Raw genomic sequence first — 22,200 nt, 5'->3', positions numbered from 1 at the left:
TGTAACGCAATTTATTTTTTGTTGCTTCTTAAGGAGTTTCTCGATAAATATTTTATAGCGAAGCATAATTCCATTGTAAAAAAATGACAGTCTGAATTGCCCAGTAAGGTGGGTCTTATTACTCCGTAGGGTGGGCATACATTGTAAAATGATGGGAAAACGAAGAGCTTTGCAAATCGTCGCCTAGCGCTTCCATGGAGTGGTGCAAATACACTTTAATGGCAGCAAAATATAGCAGAGGTTTCAAAATAATAATTTAGACCTTTGACCGATAAATTCTTTCCCATCTATCCACCTAAAAGGGCGATTTGCTTAGATAGGTCGCCCCGAGTTCCCCTAATGATGAAAATATCGTCGATTCATTGTTCGTATTATGGCTCTCTTAGTAGATTCCAATTTTGAACTATCTGCCAAGGTGCGGAAGTAAACACATTTGTGGTTTGTCTAGTGGAAAATTGAATCGAATTGATATTGTTGGGATGATCCATACATTTTTTTATTTTTTGTTCCAACCAAAAACAAGTTTTTCGTCTCAAGCCGTGTGGTGTCCGGCGGGCTGAAATCTTTTTGCACTATTTCAACCAAGAATAGAACCTCTGGGAACTGCTCCCATGTCGTAAGAGGCGACTAACAACATGCTAGGAGTTCCTAGGCCGAGGTTTTGTTCCGTACCGAAGACTTAATCTGGGCGGACCTTAAGGTTTTCCATATTACCCTCTTTCCAGTCTGTATTTAGTGAATCACTGACATATACCTTTTCTGATTCGCCTTTCTTGATTGTGTACCAACGTTTTAAGTTTCTTCTGGCGGTTGTATATTAGCCGTAAATGACGAAATCTAATTCTACACTAAGTAACAGAATATATTAATATACCGGCACTTCCACGCCAAGGTTTAACTTCCAAAGCTTTGGCTTAAAAACCGTTTTTAAAAAATGGAAACTTTCATGCAGGAAATTTATTGAATTGGCCTAAGATGGAGCTGTCGAATTTCACAAAAAGCTTTTTATGTTGCAAGTGATCTGTAGTTGTGTTAAATTAGGTATTTTTCTATTATATTTGGAACCGTCTACCGACAAATCTACATTTACGAATACCTCCAAAAGTGACTTCTTGAGGTCTCATGAAGGCCTGACACTAGCTTTATGATACTTTTGCTTTTCTAAACAGTAATAAAAATCTCAACATTCAAGAACTTCACTTTGTCAGAAAATGTAGGGCCATCGGAAGCTAAAACTTCGTAAAATCGCACTCCTGGTCCTTTTTTCAGTGCAGTACTCTACGTCACTCGTTCAAATTTGCACCGCTCTTATGGTAGTCGGTATTTGCTAGTATTACTGTTCTCCCATCCATTCTGGTAGTCAAACGGTGGGATAGCAAAATTCTTACAAGTTTCCTATCTCATGCCTCCACGCGATTCTAAGTCTATTGATGACATTTGGTCCTTAGACCGCAGAATGAGAGGGTGCGAACAGAATGAGAGGGTGCGAACAGATCTAGTCGAGAAAACATTGCCGTAAAAATGAATAGTTGATCGGAAATTAGCCCCAATACGACTAATCTGACTAGTATCTATGAACACGGCTCAATACGTATTGAAAATTCGCCGCGTCTGTTTTTATGAACCTAATTTAAAGCTCCGTTATTGCTAACAAGCCCGTGCATCAGATTAACAATCCTTTATATTTCCCTTCAGTGTTCGGTATTATCGCTCGTATACTTGTATTCCACAAACAATCCGATATGGAAAATAAGAAATACTTTCCTTGATTTATAACATCTCGCGCTATTTTTGCCAGTATAATATGCTGTCACTTGGTAGTTTTCAAGCCAATAAATATATCGTAGAGAAGAAGTAGCGAGTTCTGTCCAAATACTGTTGCAATAAATAGTGATCCGGCCCAATTACGCAGATAAGATTAGCTTTTCCAGGCAATACTCCCACGATCGGCTGTGTGGAGTTCAAATTGTTTTTGTTTAGGGAACATAGTATACTCTCGGTAGCCGGCTGCCCAGAGTTTAAAAATAACCAAAAACTAAACAAGATCATCTCTTTTTCGAGTGATCGTGCACTCGAAGACTAACTAAACAACTACCTAATAAAATATGCTTTACAGGTCGCATCGTTTGCTTGGAGCGAATCCTAGACCTGATACCCTTCCAAACCACCAACTCCGCGACACCTATGGAAGAGTCTGATGAATCGTCGTCCTTCCGTTAAGTAGGTGGAGCATCAACACTTCCTGTCTACCTTATCCTTTATCCTTCCCCGTGAACGATGGAGATGGGGGCGGCCGGCAATGATGGCTATCATGCTGTTGAGGTTTTAATATGGGTCGGATTGGTATGAATTCCTACTTACCACTTCCTAAGCAACTCTTATTAGATAATCAGCAGTCAAACATGATGAAGTCAGTGTGCAATCCGCCAAAATCATCGTCACAACGCAACGCAACGCAACGCAACGCAACGCAACCAAAAACAAGTTTTTCGTCTCCGTTGAATTCTGTCGATTCACTCTCGAGGAACTGTCTAAAATATGCCAATAAATTATCTGTTCCTTTGGTAGCTAAGGGGACATCAACAAAATGCACTAAATGAAAGTAAACGAGAAATGTCAGGCATCGCTACCGAATAATTTCATTCCTAATCTGATCAATCGGATATTACGGTTTGTAATTTAGTTCAAGCAAATGATAGATTTCTTGAAATAAAATAAACCGATCGAAATTTTCTTGTATATTTTCTCTATCCCTAAATCTTGGTAAGTTATCGGTTATAATATACATTATTTAATCTAAAATTCCTCTGAATCTTCATCAATACAAATAGTATCATCCATATCGAAACGTTCACTTCCCAGAGTAGCTCTGTTATTGCTAACATCTATCATGAACTCACTGGTTCTCGTTCTGCCGAGGCTACTTTGTGTCATTTGTTTTCTTTGCTGTAGCAATGACTCCAGCGAAGTGTCTTTGAGATAATCAACGACTTCTCTCGGTAGGGAACTGGTAAATTCCGCCAGTAAACTGTTTAACTGTTCACCGAGACGATCTCCATTACGTTCGTCCGCTTCCGAAATCAGCGAGGCAATCTGAGCGTACAGATTGTACAGCTGCTTACCAAACTGCCGATGGTTGGTTTCTGTAGAAATTGATCCGTTGAATGTTGTCGTATCGTGAGCAACAGGTTCGCAAAAGTTACTGTTCCTCAACTGTTCGTTGATCTGCTCAGCCCGTTTAATCACACTATCCGGTATGCGAACACATCTAGCTAGTGAAATACCGTAATTTTTCACATTAGTCTTACCCTCGGCAACTGTGTATTTGTAGCGTAAACGATCGACGCCATCTACGTGAAAAGTTTCTGTTTGCAGATACAGTCGGGAAACGTTGTTAAACTGTTCCAACGGACGCAGCATGTCGTGGCAGTGTGTGGTTAGATAAACAAAGGGTCTTCCAATGGCGGAAAGGCTTTCACAGGCAGCTCCCTCTTGAAAATCAATAAATTTGACCAATCGTTCCAGCAGTTTCCAGCGTGGACTTTCCATATCCGGACAATGCGTATCACCGAACAGTTCGTCAATGATGACCAAACTGTTAACTGTCAAGCTGTGAGCGATCATTTCTAATTTTCGTGACATTCGTGATGAGTTGGATAAGTCCTGTTCGATATTTTCTGCCGCCCCGAAAATTGCCATTAAACGATCGGCGATCCGAAATTCAGCTTTGCTCGCCGGAACATAGCAACCAAGTTGAACCATGATCTGCAGAAGACAGATTGTTTTCAAATAGACAGTCTTTCCACTCATATTTGGACCGGTAACGATGAAAACGTTGTACTCGGGAGTAGCAATCTACGACAGAAAAAAGATGGTTAGATTGAGTCCAGTTATTGATCGAAATCTTACAATATTATTTTTAACGATTTTCTCGTTTTCACCATACGACTCCAGCAGCGGATGACGGGCTGCAACAATTTTCGTTGTTCTCCCAAAGCTAGGCCGACAGTAATCCCTGTCCTGGCTAACGACCGCCAAAGATTGCAGCACATCTAGATCGGTGATGTGTGCCACCAATGTGTAAACGGAGTTCACGTCTTCGCGAATACAGTCTATCAACTGCTTGATTGTGGCGTAGCTAACTGTCTCAATCTCGCGTATTGTACCGTTCACGCGTTCGTTGAGAGCCTGTAGCTGCGCGGTGGTTAGACTGAATCGTTGTCCCGAACGACCTAATATTTTAAAGATGCTTGGAATAGAGGTGTCCGTTTCCTTAACGCTTACTTGGATGTGGAAACCGAGAGCCTTTGTGAAAGACATTTTCAGCAGTAAGCGATGCTCTCGTGTCAATTCGGCTACGTATTCTGATAAAAAAAAGAATTAGTGGTATAAATAATAATAGTGGTATAAAAAAATACCTCTTATGTCATCGATCACTTCCGTGTATAGTCCTCGAAGTACGTCCAGGGTGGAGGAAACCCCCGATTTAACCAGAAACAGACGATGGTAATCTGGCGTTTGTAAACTACAGTCGCCCGAATCCAGAACGGTGCAAATTTTTGTGAGCAATCGTTTATAGGTTTGATTCTGCAACACTTTTTTAACATCGACAAGTATTGAGGATTCGACTGGCTGCAGTAGAGCTTCGAGGGTAGGAATACACTGTAGGGCATTCCGAAGGGTGGACGCTTGATTCAATACGTGGATCATGTTCTGTTTTGTGGTTTTCTGTAAATATATTTTGTTTGATTATTCGAGTCCTTGAACTCTGGTAAAACTCAAAAGCGTTATTAGCGGTGAAAATATATTCATGACTTTAACGGACCACTTCAATGTTATCTGTGATAATAGCGCATCTGTATGTTTTCACGTTTTCCTATGCATTGGTAATGTGCATTGCCTCCATTATTCTTTGATACCTAAAATAAAAGTCGAGAAACATTAAGAAACGCTCAGCGAATCAAAATGTTTATCCGTTACGAAGATTTCCTGTCCCAAAAATCTGCATCTCAGTTCAGATCGCCGCAGTATGGCGCTCTCTGACACTGCAGCACTCTGGGTCATTTATCTCCGTAAGTAAATAATAGAACTCACTCAACATACCTTGATCCCTTTATGATAAGTATTAGAAGCTTTCCTAATGTATAGTTCCCTGAAAAATAGTGCCGAAACAGAAATTTCCTGTCCGTAAGTTTTGTGTAAAAACATGTTTGTTTACATGTACATCGACAACACTATAGCATATCAGCAGGCTTTCGAGCACTACGTGAAAATCATTAGATTGTGGTCAAAATTGGATATGTAATCTTGCGAAACACACATATTGCATCATAGTAAAATGTAAACATGAAATAAGTCTTTGAGAGTAAGTTTTATTTCGGTAAAAGTAATACAGGTAAGCGTTTATCTCATTTCTTTGAAATAAAGCTATGAACATTTGCTAGCATAATTGACCATTCATTATCGATCGTTTGTTACAGTGTGAAAGCTTTTTTGATAAAATCATATCTCATGGCCAGCTAGCCACAGTTTCGCTTGTTTGTTGATACAAATGACTTGACTTGCATTGATGTCAAATTCTAAATCTGGGCCGCAAGTTGAAAAGGGTTTATATTACTTTTGGGGAAATGATGTTTTATTTTTTCACATGCTACTAAGGGCATTGTTGTACATTGTACCTGTAATGTAACTGTATGTTTATTTCGGAGATAAATTTGTATCAGTATAATAATTGCAATGTAATAAGCCGACATCTATCATATTACACGACACATAACATGTGACTTTTGTAAGTATTCTGTATAACAAAAGATAAACTCAAGTTTACCGGGTACCATACAAGCGTATTCAAATTGATGGTTCATTGCATGCATGCTTGGCACAATCAATCGAAACAAACGAGGTGTATTGTCATGGAAAATTCGGCCACGTTTAACGAATAAAATTAATATATTCGTTTGATATAGACCGTTATTTTCAACTACTTGCGAGGATTACCATTTTTTTCGTTCACCTTACGGACTGTGTGCAGGAGCATGGTGTACGATTACGCCCCTTTGCCATATGTTGTACGCAAAAAATCGTCAAAATGTGTCTATTTAGGCGTCAACAAAAACAAAGTAAATCCATCGTTCCCAAGATTCGACGCAAAACGGAACAACGGATGCAAATGTACTGAATTCATGAATTCTTTTTGAATGGACCTCGGACATTTCATTACTGTTTTGAAAGACCAGTTCTATATCTCTGTACTGCCAGGTCAGGCACGTTTTCAATATCGGTAAAGGGTTACAGCAGCGTATGATCGAGAGCTGGTGGATGAGTAAACAATGCGAGGTCTTGTTTGTTATATTATAAATAACTGAACAATTGTTTTTGTAGCTAGTAACCCTTCTAAGACAAAATTTTGAAACAAATCCACGTAATGGTGTGGTTTATAACATTCAGTCATGGTACTAGTCAAGTGAATAGCATGTTCGGTAAGAAACGACCAAGTACCATGCGAACCTCAGAAACACGGAGAAGAGACAGAGGCTAGTGATATTGTAGTGCTGCCAAAGGACCAAAGCACCCTCAGTGTTTTCGAGTGGAAGGTATTGTGAAACCTTTATGGTGGGCAGCAGATATAACATAAACCATGAAGACAACGTATGGAACACGAATTGCGACAACTGCTTGAATAACATCCCCGTCGTTCATATAACAACAGCTGATCCAACAGAAGGACAAGAGATGGTCAGCGGGCGAAAAAAATCGACAAGATTGCAGGTGATGTGTAGAGTCTTCCTTCCCTAGGACGACGTACGGTCATCGACTATGAGGACTAGATACGCAGCAATAGACATCCAATGAGACTTTCGTCGTATGTTCATGAACCGATACAAATACTTTCAGTGTCGTGGTGTTCATTTCTTGCAATTGTCCTATATACTGAATGTCTGCTTCGAAATCTCTTGAAAGGCGCGGATACAATATAGTTTATAAATGGATTGTGTGGTACGCAGCTCACCTGGGTCCGATTCGAAACCATCACACGGGTTTTCCTAACCCTGAACAAGGAGTTATGGTTGAAAACTTCTACAATAAAAAATTTGTTGAAGCAAAACTAGTTATACCCAAGGACTTATAAACAGTCGTTTTTTTTAAAATTAGCTATACGCTCCACACACAGGGGTAAACGCTGTATTGTATTGACGTGAAAGTTTCCAGCTGGTATCAGTAATGCTTGGCAGATAATTATTGGAAGAAAAGGCAACTTAGTATCTGGAAAGCGTCGTCACAGTCAATTACATTGCAACTGACTTGCATTGAATTCTTCGATTCTCCTATATAATTTTTCTATAGAAATCAGCTTGAAAACCTACTTCATTTCTCCAATCGTTTTTGAAGAAGCTGAGTGGATTCACACAACACTAGTGGTGATAAAAAGGAATCCATGCTGCAATTCATGTAAGAACCCAATTCGGTTTTTTGTTCAATGCTGAAAAAACTTTAGACACGCATCTGAGATCAGCTTCATGCAAAATTGACATTATTCGCATGTTATTAATTTGTGTAACAACTAAAGGACCTTTTCAAATGTAACGCTCATTTATTTGTAATGCGTGTCTTGCCATTACCCATCAAAGTAATCAACAGTGTTCCTAAAATACTTTCATCGTCGATATAATTTTTCCGTTGAAGTGGTCCCTTAAACAGAAACAAATCCGAATAACCGATCTTCGAGCATATTTTTTTAACGACACGTAGCACCGGTTATGCTAGAATGCATTATTGAACAAATACATATTTGCGCCTAATGCAAACGTCATATAATTTGCATGAAGTACAGTTTCCGTTCTGTCAGGCAGCATGGAAACCTCTCGAAATACATGTTGGATAATCTAGTAAGCCTTTAGTTCATTATTTCTAATGTGGACTTCTCTCATTTAGGCGCCATTCCACTATGATCCCAAAGCCGTATTTATGAAGACAAAACTGTTTGCGCCCAAACGATTAACTTTAGACATGCATGGTGTTTGGTTCATGGTTAAGAACCTCTCGAGAGATGATTGACTGTCATATTTGGAGAAAAAAATCGTTCTACACATACAATGAAATCTCAACCGTTACTAAGTTAATGAACTTTTTGTGTTAAAAACTTAGTTGTCTTAAAATAGCTCTAACTCAAAAAATATACTTTGTATTTCAAATCTTTTAGATCCATTGGATAGGTGAGAAAAATTTTCACTGAAAAATGTCCTCAAATGTTACAGCTAATGAGGTTAAGTAATTTTTTCACAGTAATTTATTTAAAATTTAACAATTTTGATCGATTTTTCGTTCACTTCGCGAAAATCTTAATAGTTAACATCACTATTTTAATAATTCAAATTGTTAGTCTTGAAAAGTTGTATAATTTGCTCTTTGACATGATGCACTTATCTTGTCTTGTTTTAATGTGTTTGGGTTATTGAACTTGGATATTTTTATCTCATATTCACTAATACTAGCTCTTATTGAAAATATATGGCACTTATTGTACCTTTTCTTATTTTTATTCGAAAGCCAGGAAAATTTTACTGAGAAAAATGTTTTAATACCTCTCAGTTAAGTGAATTTAGTATTCTTTTAGAAGTTAATTAGTTTAAAGTTAGTGTTATTATTTGCATTTTCGTTATTTTCTAAAAATAGTAAGTAATAAACTTCACCATTATTATCAAGGAATGAATGCATCTCAGCAAGTTCTACAGTTCTTCCCTTGACTCCATTCAATTATCTCTTTTAGTTTCGAAGCAAAATCATTTTTATCTTTTCGTTTCATATGCAAAAACAACGATTTCGAACCCACTGCATTTGTGATGTGGCCATGCTGTGTTAACTATTAAATTGCAGCGAAATGAAAAGCGATAGGGATAAAGTGTCAAATAACAAGTTGTAGAGAATATTAAGGGGTACCAAATGAACAATAGTGACGATAAATTTAGTTGATTAATATTTAGAATAATTACAAAAATCACCAAAAAACGCAAATTTTGAGTTATACTACTAGTAAAAAGCCATGTAGTACACTTAACTAAAAGATATCTGCACATACATCGAAAGGAAATTTTCTCAGCTTTCCAATGAAGCCCTGGTAATAGCGATATAAAGCATATTTTTTAGATTAGAGTCTTTTAAGAACTTGCAAGTCAATTACAGGAAAAGTTTAGAAGTCAAATTACAAGGAAACGAGAAGAGATAGGAATATTATGTTGAAGAACAAATTATGAATCGTCCCCAAACCCAACTTTTAGATAATAGATATTGCTATAATCATAATTCATTATTTTGAGAAAATTAACAAAAACCCCATCAAAAACACTAACTTTTAACTACTTTACAACTAAAAGGTAATTAAAACTAATTATCTGAAAGATATGAGAACATTATTCAATAGAAAATTTTCTCACCTTTCCAATGGCACTAAAAGATTTAAAATACGAGGTATACTTTTTGAGTTAGAGGTGTTTTAAGATAAACAAGTTTTTTACACAAAAAGTTCAATAACTCTGTAACGGTTGAGATTTGATGGTATGTGTAGAACGATTTTTTGCTCCAAATATGACAGTAAATCACCCTTCGAGAGATTCTTACTCATGAACCAAACACCCTGTATGATGCCTTCGACAAACTTTTTTATTACTTTTTCATCGATATTTTGTATTAGTTAAATTAGGGTGGTCCAGGCCCGTGCGTAGAAAATTCTCAAGGGAGGGGGAGCTGATTTTTTAACGTTTATTTAAGGACATTATACATGCGCGCCACAACATAGCTCCTACGACGCGCACACTCCTCTCCCCTGCCTAACCATGTACCGTAAACCGGGGTGACTTTGATCATCGGGGTGACTTTGATCACTCGAAACTTTTTTCGTAGATCGCTTATTAAACCAGAATAGTCTACCGAACCATTTTAATTTGAAATGGTTTTAACTCTAAACTTATAAAATACTGATTTGTTATACTTTTTGAGTATATTGTTCGGTTTTTGGGTACAAAAACTACAAAACACCGAAATTTGACTTTTCCTTATTTTTATGAAGCTTCGAAAAGTGTGTTTTTTTTATAAAACAAATAAATCTCAGATTTGAGCAAGAGTAATAAATTACAAGCGAGTTTTTATTTTCCGTTAGATTGGGATGTGCCAAATTTAGTCTCAAGAGTTTGTTTATTTTAAATACATTTTTTTGTAAAACTAGTTGGCAATTATTTGAAATTATGTTAAGCTAAAATTCGCAACATTTTTTATTGTTCAATATTCCAACGTGTTAAAATGGATGAAACTTTTTGTACATTGATAAAGTACTGAAATAAAACCATTTTTGCAGTTTTAAAGGTTTTCAGAATATTTTATTCTAGTTGTACACAAATTATACGAATTTTGGTTACTCGAATTGTACAGTACATTGAAATACTTTTTAGAATACAAATTAATAACTATTTAACAATGAGTATCTTTCCAGAATTAGTTTAAACAAACATTTGAACGAAAAACATTGACATCAACAACTTAATGTGGGTGAACATGCAGGTTATCAAAGTTACTCCGGAATACGAAAACGGACTTCAACTTGAAAATATTTTTGGAAAAATAGCTGTAAGCGGACAATTTTAGGTAAAACCATCCAATCTTTTTCTCCATACATCAGTACATGGTTTAAAAATATCAAATTTGAAAAAAAAAATGTGTTGCGTCTAAAAATATGTAATGATTACTTCGAAAAGTGATCAATGTCACCCCGGTTTACGGTATCTGACATGAGCAAATATAAAAATACATTTTTCAATACACTAACCTTGCCGGTGTACCACGAAACTGCTACTTGAGGAAGCTAAAACATTTTCCTATACAATCAACCCGAGTTTTTGACTGAATTCCATCTGTAGCTCTTATTTTGTGCGAAAATATCACCCCTCTTCACTTTGGGGTTTATTTTTTTCTTCTTCTCATTTTCAGAACACTTTTTCAAATGCACTTTAGTCAAGCACCATTGAAAAAACATCCGCGAAACATTAATCGTTTACAAACAAAACTTCAAACTTTCTGCCACTGGGCAGATGACCGAAGGGAACTCTCATTTGTGTGTTTGAATTTTCACTTCGAATTCCATTTTTTCTCAATGTAAACAAGCGCGTCGGTGCCTAGAAACAAGCGTGCGTTCCTGGCTTCCACATATCTTCACCGTAAAAAGATACGTACAGAAACCCTCAAACTTTGAAGATTTTTTCAGAGGCCTGGCCTTAGTCTTTTGTGAACCAAACGACTCAGCTCAACAAATTGAGTAAATGATTGTTATCGAGAAGGAGTCATCAAAAGACACCGCTGCATAGTGGTCGGAGACCTCAAAAGCCTGTTTTAATCCACCTTGTGGTGCGATTGCGCCTTTCTCATTTATCGAAACTATGATTCATTAGCTGGTTTTGTTCAATAGAATTGTGGAAATGTCTATTACATTCTTATTTCACTTAGCACGTATCCCACGACTACCACGAAAGTAGACGCAGACTCACTTTAAACAAAAAAGTATAGGGAAGACCGGGGCTAGTTTGCGGTGTTTTCAGTTTCCATTTTATACAGCTATGATGTACATAGATCTTGCAAAATAGAACACGCGGCCAGGGCCGTCGAGAGCCGCGCCGGGCCCCGGGGTTTGAAGTACTGACGGGCCCTACCATATATGACTTCTTATTTCAATATCGATTAGAGAAACTATACGGATGCAACCGTTTCAATTAAACTATTTTTTATGAAAATTGTTTTTTGATACGATTCAATGCGTTAGCTTAACAGAGCCATCAGTATTTTAAACATGTAATAGATTGAAAAAATAAAAATTAATAAAGGAATATTTGTGGCTGACCATTAGAATGACTTGCGCCCGACTTGCCATTGCAATTGGAAACCCTTTTTGCGGCGTTGCCATACAGTCTATATCGCCATCGTTCATGCTCCCTTGACGCACGTTAATGCTACCATCGTTAATGATGCCCAGAATCAGAGCTTAGAAAAATTGACATCCCTTCTTGAGCTTGAAGGAGAAACAAAATTCAATTCATGCCCACCACAATGAATCGAATGTTTGGTTTGTTTCCCTCGTCCTTCACTTTTTCGGTACAACGCATTCATGTTCGCATATGTTCGGTTTCAGAAGCAAACTGAATCTTGTTTCTATGCTAGCTCTGAGAGGGATTATCAAGTAAAAGTGCGCCAGATATAGATTACGCAAGTCAGTTATGCTCGAAAATGTAAAAGAACTTCTGCCTTCAAACTGTCCACTTAATAACAAATGAATGTTTTGGTTGGTGAATGATTTTATATTTCCTCTGCACTCAACCATTCGATTCTGCATGAAATTTCAGTCAGTTTGAAAGTGAATGAATGAGGGAAGCGTTGAAACTAAATATTGGTTTCAGCAAATTCATCAGAAATAGGCAACTGAATGTAAAATTTCGCACCACTGATGCTGCCTTGTTTCTTGTTGTTGGTACATGTTGTTGATTTTGAGGTGCTGGATGCAGCTATTGCAGTTGTCACTATGACCTGAACGAATTTTCTTAATCGGTTTCTGAACATGGTAAAATCGGTTTTGGAATCAATTGTTACATTTGCGCTGACATTCAGAGATTAAACATTCTGAATGCGATGACTGGGATCCAACAGCGAAGTCTGAGAAAAAGAGTTTCAACTTTTGGTGGAAACTAATGGGTAGAATAAGTATCTAGTTAAATACCCATATTTTTCTGCATCAAATGTGTACACTGCAACCTCCATTTACGAACCAAGCCGTAGTTCGTTTTTTGGGGTTCAGATAGTAAAAAAGTTCGCTTCACATTCTTATTAAAATTCGTTGGTTGAGCAACATTATCGATAACCCTAACAAAATGGATATTTGAAATCCAGGATGGAGACTTCCGATTGAACAATAATCTCGATAACCCTAACAATTTGGGAATTTTTGAAACGGGCTTGACGAGTAGATGATACAAATAGTAGCTTGGAGCTATTTCGAACAATATCTGTATAAACTATGAGGGTATTTTTAAGCGGGTTTGACGAGTAGATGAGCGATGCCCTTTTGCAGGCCAATATTGCGTCTTCTGGTTGAGAAAAGTTTTCTATAATCATATCATTCGCATCACAAATCACTATACCTATATCTATTCTATGATTATCTTATTTCGAGAACGTCAATATTTTAGGTTATAATGATGTCGTAACTGGAATTCGCCATCTTGGTTTTCAAAATGGCTTCATGCATTGATTTTCGTCATCTACTCGTCAACCACATTCCGAAAATATCCAACTTTTATTAGTAAGAGTTAGCTAAGAATATGATAAATTGTATACCACTTCATACTACATACTTTGAAAAACACTTGCGATAAATGAAACCAGAATGGTTCAATTGCACTGTTAAATGAATCTAATTGGGTTACGTTCACGTACTTCAGAAAACCATTGGAACGATTGGAGCGTAGTTGATTGTAATATATTTGCAGTATCAACAGAAACAAACTTCAACAATTAAATTAAAATAAATTCAATTCAGTTTAAAATGCGGGCCCCCAAAACAGACCCGGGCCCCAGGGTAGTTGCCCCCCCTCACCCCCCCCTCTCGTCGGGCCTGCACGCGGCTGTAGCCAACATCCCTGAATTTTATCAAAGCGTTTGATGAATTTTCTTTGTTTTTATAGACAGAAATGTGTGACGCGGAAAACCCGCTAATTTACCCCTGCCCCGGGGTAAGTTGGCGGTATGTATGAATATGCCAGAGAATGGAGATTCAATTATATCAAAAGTTCGGGCTGAATGTATTTTCAATAAAATTGTATATTAACCGACAATTGTCAATATATTTCAATCTCATTACACCGGCATTCTACTTTGACGCGTGTTCCACATTCAAAAGCATATTTTTGAAATTCTTCAGGCCGAAGTAAATATCCCCTGCATTGACGAGATGCACTTTGGAGTGAATTCCAAAAATAAAAATATTGGATGACTCTTTTTACGCACTATCGAAAAATAAAATCAATTGAGAAAGTGTTTAAAATTTAAAAAATTTACTTGGTATGCTCGAAAACACAATATCGCCAACAACGTTTACAAAACAAAATGTTTTTTAACGCAAACACATTGGATAATGGGTTTCACATAACTTGAGCTACACAATGAGAGGCAACGCTATACTGCTGTTCTACGCATAATTGTTACATTTTCATCATTTTCACTTTTTTCATCAAACAGTCCTTTTTGAAGTATATTTTCAGAAAACACATTCAAATCATACACATTGTTCGAAGAGTTCGTGAAAAAATACCAAGTCGGTTTGTCCCATTGTTGAAATTCTACGCATAATTGTCCCACTAACAAAAAAAACCAAAAAAGTTCGCAATAAAAAATAATTATGTAGCGTTTAGTTAAGAAGTACATTACGCTAGATGTTGATGGACAAATACAGGTGCATTAAAAAAGAGATGGCCGTGGTAACATTAATTGCAGCGGTGAGAACAATTCTGTCAAACTCGTTACCACTATCGTCCCTTGCATATTATGGCCAACGTATCTAGGATAATGAGCCTGTTTTCAAAATGTTTCTACTATCACATTTGAAGCCGTTGGTTAATGCAGTGTTTGCTATCTTTGTTGAACACATTGGGTCAAATGGGGCATTCGATTCGAGCTTTCGTTGCGATGAAACACTAGCATTTCATCGTTTTAGGCTTTTTGTGTTAGTAGATTGGTTCTTAAGAACGAACCAAAGTTGTTGATGCCAAATTATACGCACTTGTAGGCAGAGAAGTTAATGAATTTGTAAGGTACCCTCCTAAATAGGGTGAAAATAGACACTTTAACCTATTTCCGATTTTGATGAAGTAAAAAATCTCCCGAGTAACAAAAAACTCACGAATAAACTCTTTTGTAAAAAACCTGTTTTAATCCACCTAGAGGTGCAATTGTGCCTTTCTCATTTCTCCAAACTACAATTTAATAGCTGGTTCGTACAATATAACATTATGGAAATGTATTTCATTCTTATTACACTTGGTAAGTATATATAAGAGCACCTTTTTGCATTCATCGCGGTATCGGTTTGAATCGGAGTTTTCTATGTGATCGCACTCCACAACCCGTAACTCCGGAGCTGAAAGTCGGATGGAGATGGAATTTAATATCAGTTTCCGGGGACGCAACACCTGTCATTTGAGACTAAGTTGATCAAATCGTTCTAACCATTTTCGAGAAACCAATATAACCGTTATTCTGAATTTGGATGCTTCCGGATCCGTCGATGGTGGCCAGTGTGGCCAAAGAGACTTTGAATGACTGTTGGTGACCTAGATCTACAAATTCAACAGTTGTGTTTACATTTTGGAAAAAAATTCACCTTTTTACATTCATCGCAGAATTCGTTGGAATCGGGATTTGCTGCGCGATCGTACGTATTACCCTGTAATTCAGGAACCAGAACTCGGATCCACACAAAATTCAACAGTAGCTGATGGACCTTTCATTTAAAATCAAGTTTGTCAAAATCGGTTCAGAAAATTCCGAGAAACCGATGTGGACAAATCAACAAATTTTGTTTTGTAACCATACTCTTCAACTCGTAATCCGGAACAAGATGTCGGTTGAAAATGAAATTCAATAGCAACCTATGGGAATATTATACCTTTCATTTGAATCTTAGTTTGTAAAAATCGGTTCAGCCATCTCCGAGAAACCGATGTGGACATTTTGTTAACAAATCCGCACATACACACATACATACATACACACAGATATTTTGCGATCTCGGCGAACTGAGTCGAATGTTATATAAGACTCGGCACTGCGGGCCTCGGTTAGAAAGTCGGTTTTTGGAGCAATTGCATAACCTTTCTATATGAGAAAGGAAAAAGAATAATATTTAATTAGCTTAATCAGCATGAGTTCAATGTTATCTTCATGTGATTATATTTTTAAATGTTGGTGGAATGGGGGGGTTAGTAGAGTGGAGGATGCGTCAGAAATCTTTCATCTTATTTCGGTATACGGGGTGGATGAAGGAAATGCGGGCGTGAGGGTGGTCCAAGGGGAGGGGAGTGATGAAGGAGGGAGGTGTAAGGGCAAGGCAAGGAGAGGGAGGGGCGGCGACGCAATACTCAACTGCATATTTTGCCTTCCATTTGAGACTTGGTTTGAGAAAATCGGTTCAGTCATCACCGATGAACCGATGTGACATTAATTGTGGAATATGCCCGGAGTTCCGGACTTCCGGAATCGTCGATAGTGGACAATATATTCAAAGAATGTTTGATTGGCAATCAGTGATCTAGATCTACGATTAGAAGTAATTTGGTGACCATTTCAATAGTTTTTAGCCTCTGAGGTATTACGATTGTACCGATTTATATGGGAAATTCCAGTGTATCCTTACTAACACCCCTGTAACTCCGGAAGCAAAAGTCAGCAACAGTTAATGGTATTACTGTATCTTTCATTTGAAATCAAGTTTGTAAAAATCGGTAGAGAATTCGTTTGGGAATGGGTGTGATATAAGCTTAGGAACTTAGCGGGTTCCCCGGGGGCGTCATGAACTGTCATAGGTGGCCAATGTGGTCAAAGCTGCTTTGATTGATCATTAGTGATCCAGACCCGCAAACTAGAGTAATGTTACATCAATTTCAATATGTTTTACATCATTTGAACATCATGGTGGTACCAGTTTATATGGGAATTTGCTGTGTGACCGCACTCTTCAACCCGTAACTCCGGAACCGGAAGTCGGATCAACTAAAAATTCAATAGCAGCTTATGGGAGCGCTATACCTTTCAGATGAAACTAAGTTTGCGAAAATCGGTTCAGCCATCTCTGAGAAAATTGTGTGAGTTTAAATGACACACACACACATACACACACACACATACACACACACATACATACACACACAGACATTTGCCGATCTCGACGAACTGAATCGAATGGTGTATGATACTCGGCCCTCCGGGCCTCGGTTAAAAAGTCGATTTTTACAGTGATTGCATAGCCTTTCTTTATATGAGAAAGGCAAAAATGATTTGTTTTTTTTCGAAAACTCTAAATGCCGTCTTCAAAATGGTGTTTTTCTCGAAACCAAGAAGAACGCCAAGAGTAGGTCTTGTTCTATTGATCTGATTTCCTTTATTCAAAAAAATGTTTGGAAGTTTGTACTTTTTTGATTGACTTATACCTAACATTGGCATAAAAATTAATTATTTATAGTTACGAGATTACAGAAAAAAGATACAAATTTCACCTTTATTTCGTTACTGTCTATAAAATGGGTTTATTTTTCATCAAAATTTATTGAAATTTGATATATGCCATAGGAAATTTTATCTATTTTAATAAATTATATCAATTTCTCATTTCGGTTAACTACGAGAAACCCTGCACTTGGCGAAGTAGGACGATGTTTCGCGCGCACGGGCCGGCGAGATCTGCCATTTTAAATTTTCGAAAAAAGATCATTTTGTAATTATCGATAAATAACGAATAAGAGATCAAAAGCAGAAGTTGGTATGTCTTTCACTTTTTCCACAAAAAAATTAAAAGTTTGCTTGATTTTTCGGCGAATCCAGGAGAAGGTCTCCTTAGACTATCAGCACCGGTGCGTAAGCAAATGAGTGTGTATTTTGATAAAAGATAATATTATATTAAGACAGCCGCTTTCGCACCGGTCGTTGGTAAATAGGTTGCCAAAATAATAATCTGTTTTCACACCGGTAGTTGTTATTATAGTTACGTTACATTTTTTGAAATCATGCAATAAAATAATCGTTTTTGAAATTGAAAATGTCTTCCTGCACTATCTGGGGTAGGGTGTCATTCTAAAATTTAAAATCACGCGATGTCACGTTTTTGCGTCTCTATTTTGAGCGCTAATAACTTTGTTTTTTTATGAACGGATTTCCGTCTGTTCATTACCAAACATTTCGGAATTAACTGAAATTATGCTTTATTGCTAAATTGTTTTTGTATTTCAATAGCACACTATTGATAAACAAGCAAAAATGAATAGATCTCGGAAAACGTGAAAACCCCCATACATCAGTCAATCTATCCCGAGCAGAGCCGTCAATAGGGAGCACCTAAGCAACTCAATCAGATACGGGGGGCTATTTATAGAGGTACCGCGTGTTCGTTTGCGTCAGTCATTGCTCGATTTTTGCACGCGCAGGACCTGGACAATAATGTCCGGATGATGCGATAAGTGGGACAAGGCAGTGATGGCAAGGCAAACTTTGCATAGACGAACTCATTCGTGTATGCAAAGTTTCAAATCGCACAGCACGATGAAGAGCACGCGATACTTGCACATAGTAAAGAAACAGGTGCGATAAGTTTCAGTCGTGTATACACGATGATTTGCAAAGTGAGTGGGTAGGGTGGCCTTTGGTTTGAACACGGCAGGGTGCGACGTGTTTGTGAGTTTGCGTTGTGGCTGGGACAAAGGGAACAAATTAAGTTTTATGATTGTGTGCGCGTTCGGTTGTTGAGACGCCAAACGATTTTAGTGACTGGTAAATACGTAGGGTTATGAGCCTATTGGCACACACGTTTTAAATTTCGGATATACGTGATGTGTTTTTGGCACTAAGACATCTGGCATGTTTCTGTATGTTTAAAGTACGGGCAAACTTAATTGGGTTTGCGTCTACTGAAATGCAGGGGTGTGTTGAAGATGTTGGTGGATGAGTGAGGGTTTATGCTAGAGCAATTTCTGAATTGATTTTTGATTTAAAAATGTTAAACTAAAGTGATCTTTGGTAGTCATCCTAAAAGTAAAGCCATCTGAAGAAGAGAAAACATGGATTAGTTTTTATCCCAGGTTTGCAAGCATTAGTATTTTATGTTGTTCAAAATTCCGTAGGGCATATATAGGAGGTTCAAAGTAAAACTGGAACGGAAACAATCATGTTTTGTTTTATTATTTCAAACATTAAATCTGGTATACGCTCCCGTTTTCTTAGTTGCTCCATTTGAAACACGTTTAGAACTCCTGTGGTACACTTCTAGATTCATAATGGTGACAGTTCTATAATATAAAACTAAAAATTTCAAAACTATACCTTTAGTATTAGGAAGTGACTCTTTACTATAACGTGATAGTTTTGTAACATATTTTGTAAAAAGAAACCCCGGCGTAAAAAAGTTTTGTCAAATGCCGTATCAAATAAAAGTTTTATGACAAAACATGAATCATGGAAAATTTCATTCATATTTTGTTGCAAAACAAAATATTTAATTTGGAGAGCATAGGTTTACCCTCAGTAGAGCGCTGAGTGGATAGATTATATTTCACAAAGTTGCTAATTGTAATCGATTAAAGCCAAGAGATAATTGATTAATTGAAATAATCGATTATATTAAAAGCATAGCAGAGCGAATGTTGTTGTACTAGACTAGAATTTATAATAATGCTACTGTCGGAGGGAAAAGTAAATTATGTTCACGGGAAGGGTGTATAACAAATTGTAACATATGGAATCGGGAAGTAAACTAGCATGTGCCATCAACTATTTTTACTGAAGACACGCACGTTCTTGAAAAAGTTGCACTTTCAATGTCACCGTGGTTGTGTCCTGTACACAACCCTTCAATATTTTATATCCCAGTTTTGCTGTGTGTAAATATTGTATTGATTTTAGTTGGTAGTTTCTTTTACTGAAAACAAGATCCATATCTAACTTTTTAAATTAGATTTTAATTGAATAAGCCTTATTTTTGTTGAAATTTACTTCTATTGAAAATTTAAGTCTAATTCTTATTTTAGTGGTCCATAGAATGGACCATGTGATGAAATGTGGTGCCGAAAAGAATGGTTTGAAGTATTCGGTAAAACTCCTTCACTAGTAGTAGGTTCCTATATATTGTACAAATCAAGAATTTTCCTTTCCTTGTTGCAAGGATTATAAAAATGGATAATTCGTTATCTTTCACTTCTTCCTTTGTTTCTTTGTAGTCTTGATATTTGTATGGATGTTGTTATTGGATTCCAACATTTCATTTATTTTAAATTTTTACGTTTGATGATACAAAGTCAACGTATCTCCATGCGTTCAGGAAATACGCCTTTCTCGTTTAGGCACTTCTCGAGGTTTGCCACGAATTGTTCACAAAGAAATGGAGACACTAGGAAATAAGGAGGATCAGGCATTGCATTTATCACTCATATGAGTAAATAAGTTCGGATAATTTACCACTCCGACAACAAAAACTCACATTGTCACACGAAAAATTATTGACACTCACACAATTTCTCCAGATAAATAAAACCACCGGAGAATGAGCGAATGAGTTTATCATGGTATCCTTTTTGCGCTCGCTGTCTTGCCGGCGCTATTCCAAAACACGACAAAACAAGTCTAACGTACTTCTCTGTCGATATTCTTTGAATTGGAGTGTATATTTAGACGCTTTTATAAATTTCCACTAAAATAAAATATTATCTCCTTCTCTCGCGAGAAGGTAAAGATCTGAAAAAAAAATATTGGAAAAAATATTCCCACATTATTTGTGGAGACGGAGAATTTTGCGACTCATCTTATCCTGGAAAAGTGAGACATCGGAGAGCTGCTTTTCGCGTGAGTGAGTGCGAATTACAATACCTGAAGAGAATACATCAAAAGGGACCATCATTTCGTTCTCTTATATTCTACCTAAGTTCTGTAGTTGAAATGCGAATTGTTGTGCAGTGAAAGTAGATTCTATTATTATTATTACATAGAGGAATCAAGTCGACGGTGTCTGTCTTAAGTGTGTTAAGCAAAACTGTTAGCTGGTTCTTCCTGCTATTCTAAACCGTTGAGTACCCAAGTAACCAATAAGCATGCAAAATGCGCCTTAACGGCTACCTGATACGCATTTAAGTCGTTTTAAATGCTATTTAAAAGTTTCTGTTGGTAAAATATACGGCTACATTACTGCTGTGATATAAAGATGCTTCTTTATAACTGTTGTGAATTCGGAATGCTGCTTACTGCAAGAAGCATATGAAATGCAAATTATATGCTACTTTACTGCATGCACTGGTTACCTGGATGCATTTCTCCTTCAGCCTATTCATCGACACTTACCAAATTATCCACGTCCACCGAGAGCTTCATCAGACCGCCAATGTCCACCAAATTCCGCAAAATTCCTTGAATCCCGCATAAAATATCGGCCTTTGTGAGTAATTCTCGAACACAGTTAAGCCTCTTTTCCACCGTCTCCCGACAGCAGCTAGGTTCTAACAGATTCGCCCGTAAATGTCTCTTCCCGATTCCCGTGATGCAGTGATTCACAAGCCGATACAGTGAGCTCTTATCGGCCATGCTTTTCAGCGAATAAATCAGCTCCAGGTGACTAACGCATTCGACGTCAACCGCCAGGGTACTTTGCTTACTCAGATACCTAAACTGGAGCGATTTTGGTGCGATTCTTAACAAATTACTTTCAAAACAGTGACGCAAAACTGCGCCAACAGCTGCCAACCCGTAATACTTGGCCAGAATACAACTTTTCATTGTTTGATAGCTCGAGCAGCATAATTCATCCATGTACTTCTGGGCGTTGACGTCGTTGAAAAAGCTCCTGGATAGACCAATAATCTGAACATCCGGTAGAATCTGCCGAATGATGGTCGGAAGTGTCGATGTTCGACTGTTTAACGAATGATCACTGAAAAAGATCTGTTCAAAACTAAAGTAACACGTCGTTGTCAATAAAAAGTAGTAAATATCTTACCACAACCGGATCCAGTGTCTGAAGTGAGGTTAGCACGTTCGAATACCAAAAATTATCGCTGAATTGAGTCATCTGCAGTACCGGAGCCGATAGGTCAATAGCGCACAAACCGATCTCCAGTGTAGCATGGCCACGGCCCTCAGCAATGGCACAAATGACGTACGGTTCATTTGCGGCCAGTGTTTCATTCAGAGTATCGTGGATGCTTTCAGATAAGAATAGTTTGAAACCGAATACAGTACATTAACTTACAAATGCAATGGAAATTACCTGCGTGCGTTTCCACGGCCATAACCCGGACGGCGAAAATCGATGTGTCGGAATATTTGCGGTTTAGCCAGTGGTTCCGGCTTTCGGTCGATACGATTTTTGATGAAATTCATTGTGTACTTCAAATTCGTCAAAGAGCACGTGGCGACAAACCA

At 37.5% G+C, this 22,200-nt stretch overlaps 1 protein-coding gene across 1 annotated transcript; it reads right to left on the bottom strand.

The window, feature by feature from the left end:
- Positions 1-2,789: 2,789 nt before the first annotated feature.
- On the bottom strand, positions 2,790-22,158 carry LOC131694235 (mutS protein homolog 4-like). The gene is made up of 6 exons (XM_058982759.1): positions 22,046-22,158; positions 21,776-21,980; positions 21,124-21,720; positions 4,419-4,728; positions 3,910-4,364; positions 2,790-3,855 (listed from the first exon to the last, which is right to left on the bottom strand). Exons 1-6 carry the CDS (start codon positions 22,156-22,158, stop codon positions 2,797-2,799), a joined length of 2,739 nt encoding a protein of 912 aa, XP_058838742.1. The 3' UTR covers positions 2,790-2,796.
- Between the last annotated feature and the right edge of the window lie 42 nt (positions 22,159-22,200).

This window comes from Topomyia yanbarensis, chromosome 3 (assembly GCF_030247195.1).
Source record: "Topomyia yanbarensis strain Yona2022 chromosome 3, ASM3024719v1, whole genome shotgun sequence".
In the NCBI taxonomy this organism is placed as follows: domain Eukaryota; kingdom Metazoa; phylum Arthropoda; class Insecta; order Diptera; family Culicidae; genus Topomyia; species Topomyia yanbarensis.
This window is presented reverse-complemented; position numbering and strand designations above follow the sequence as displayed.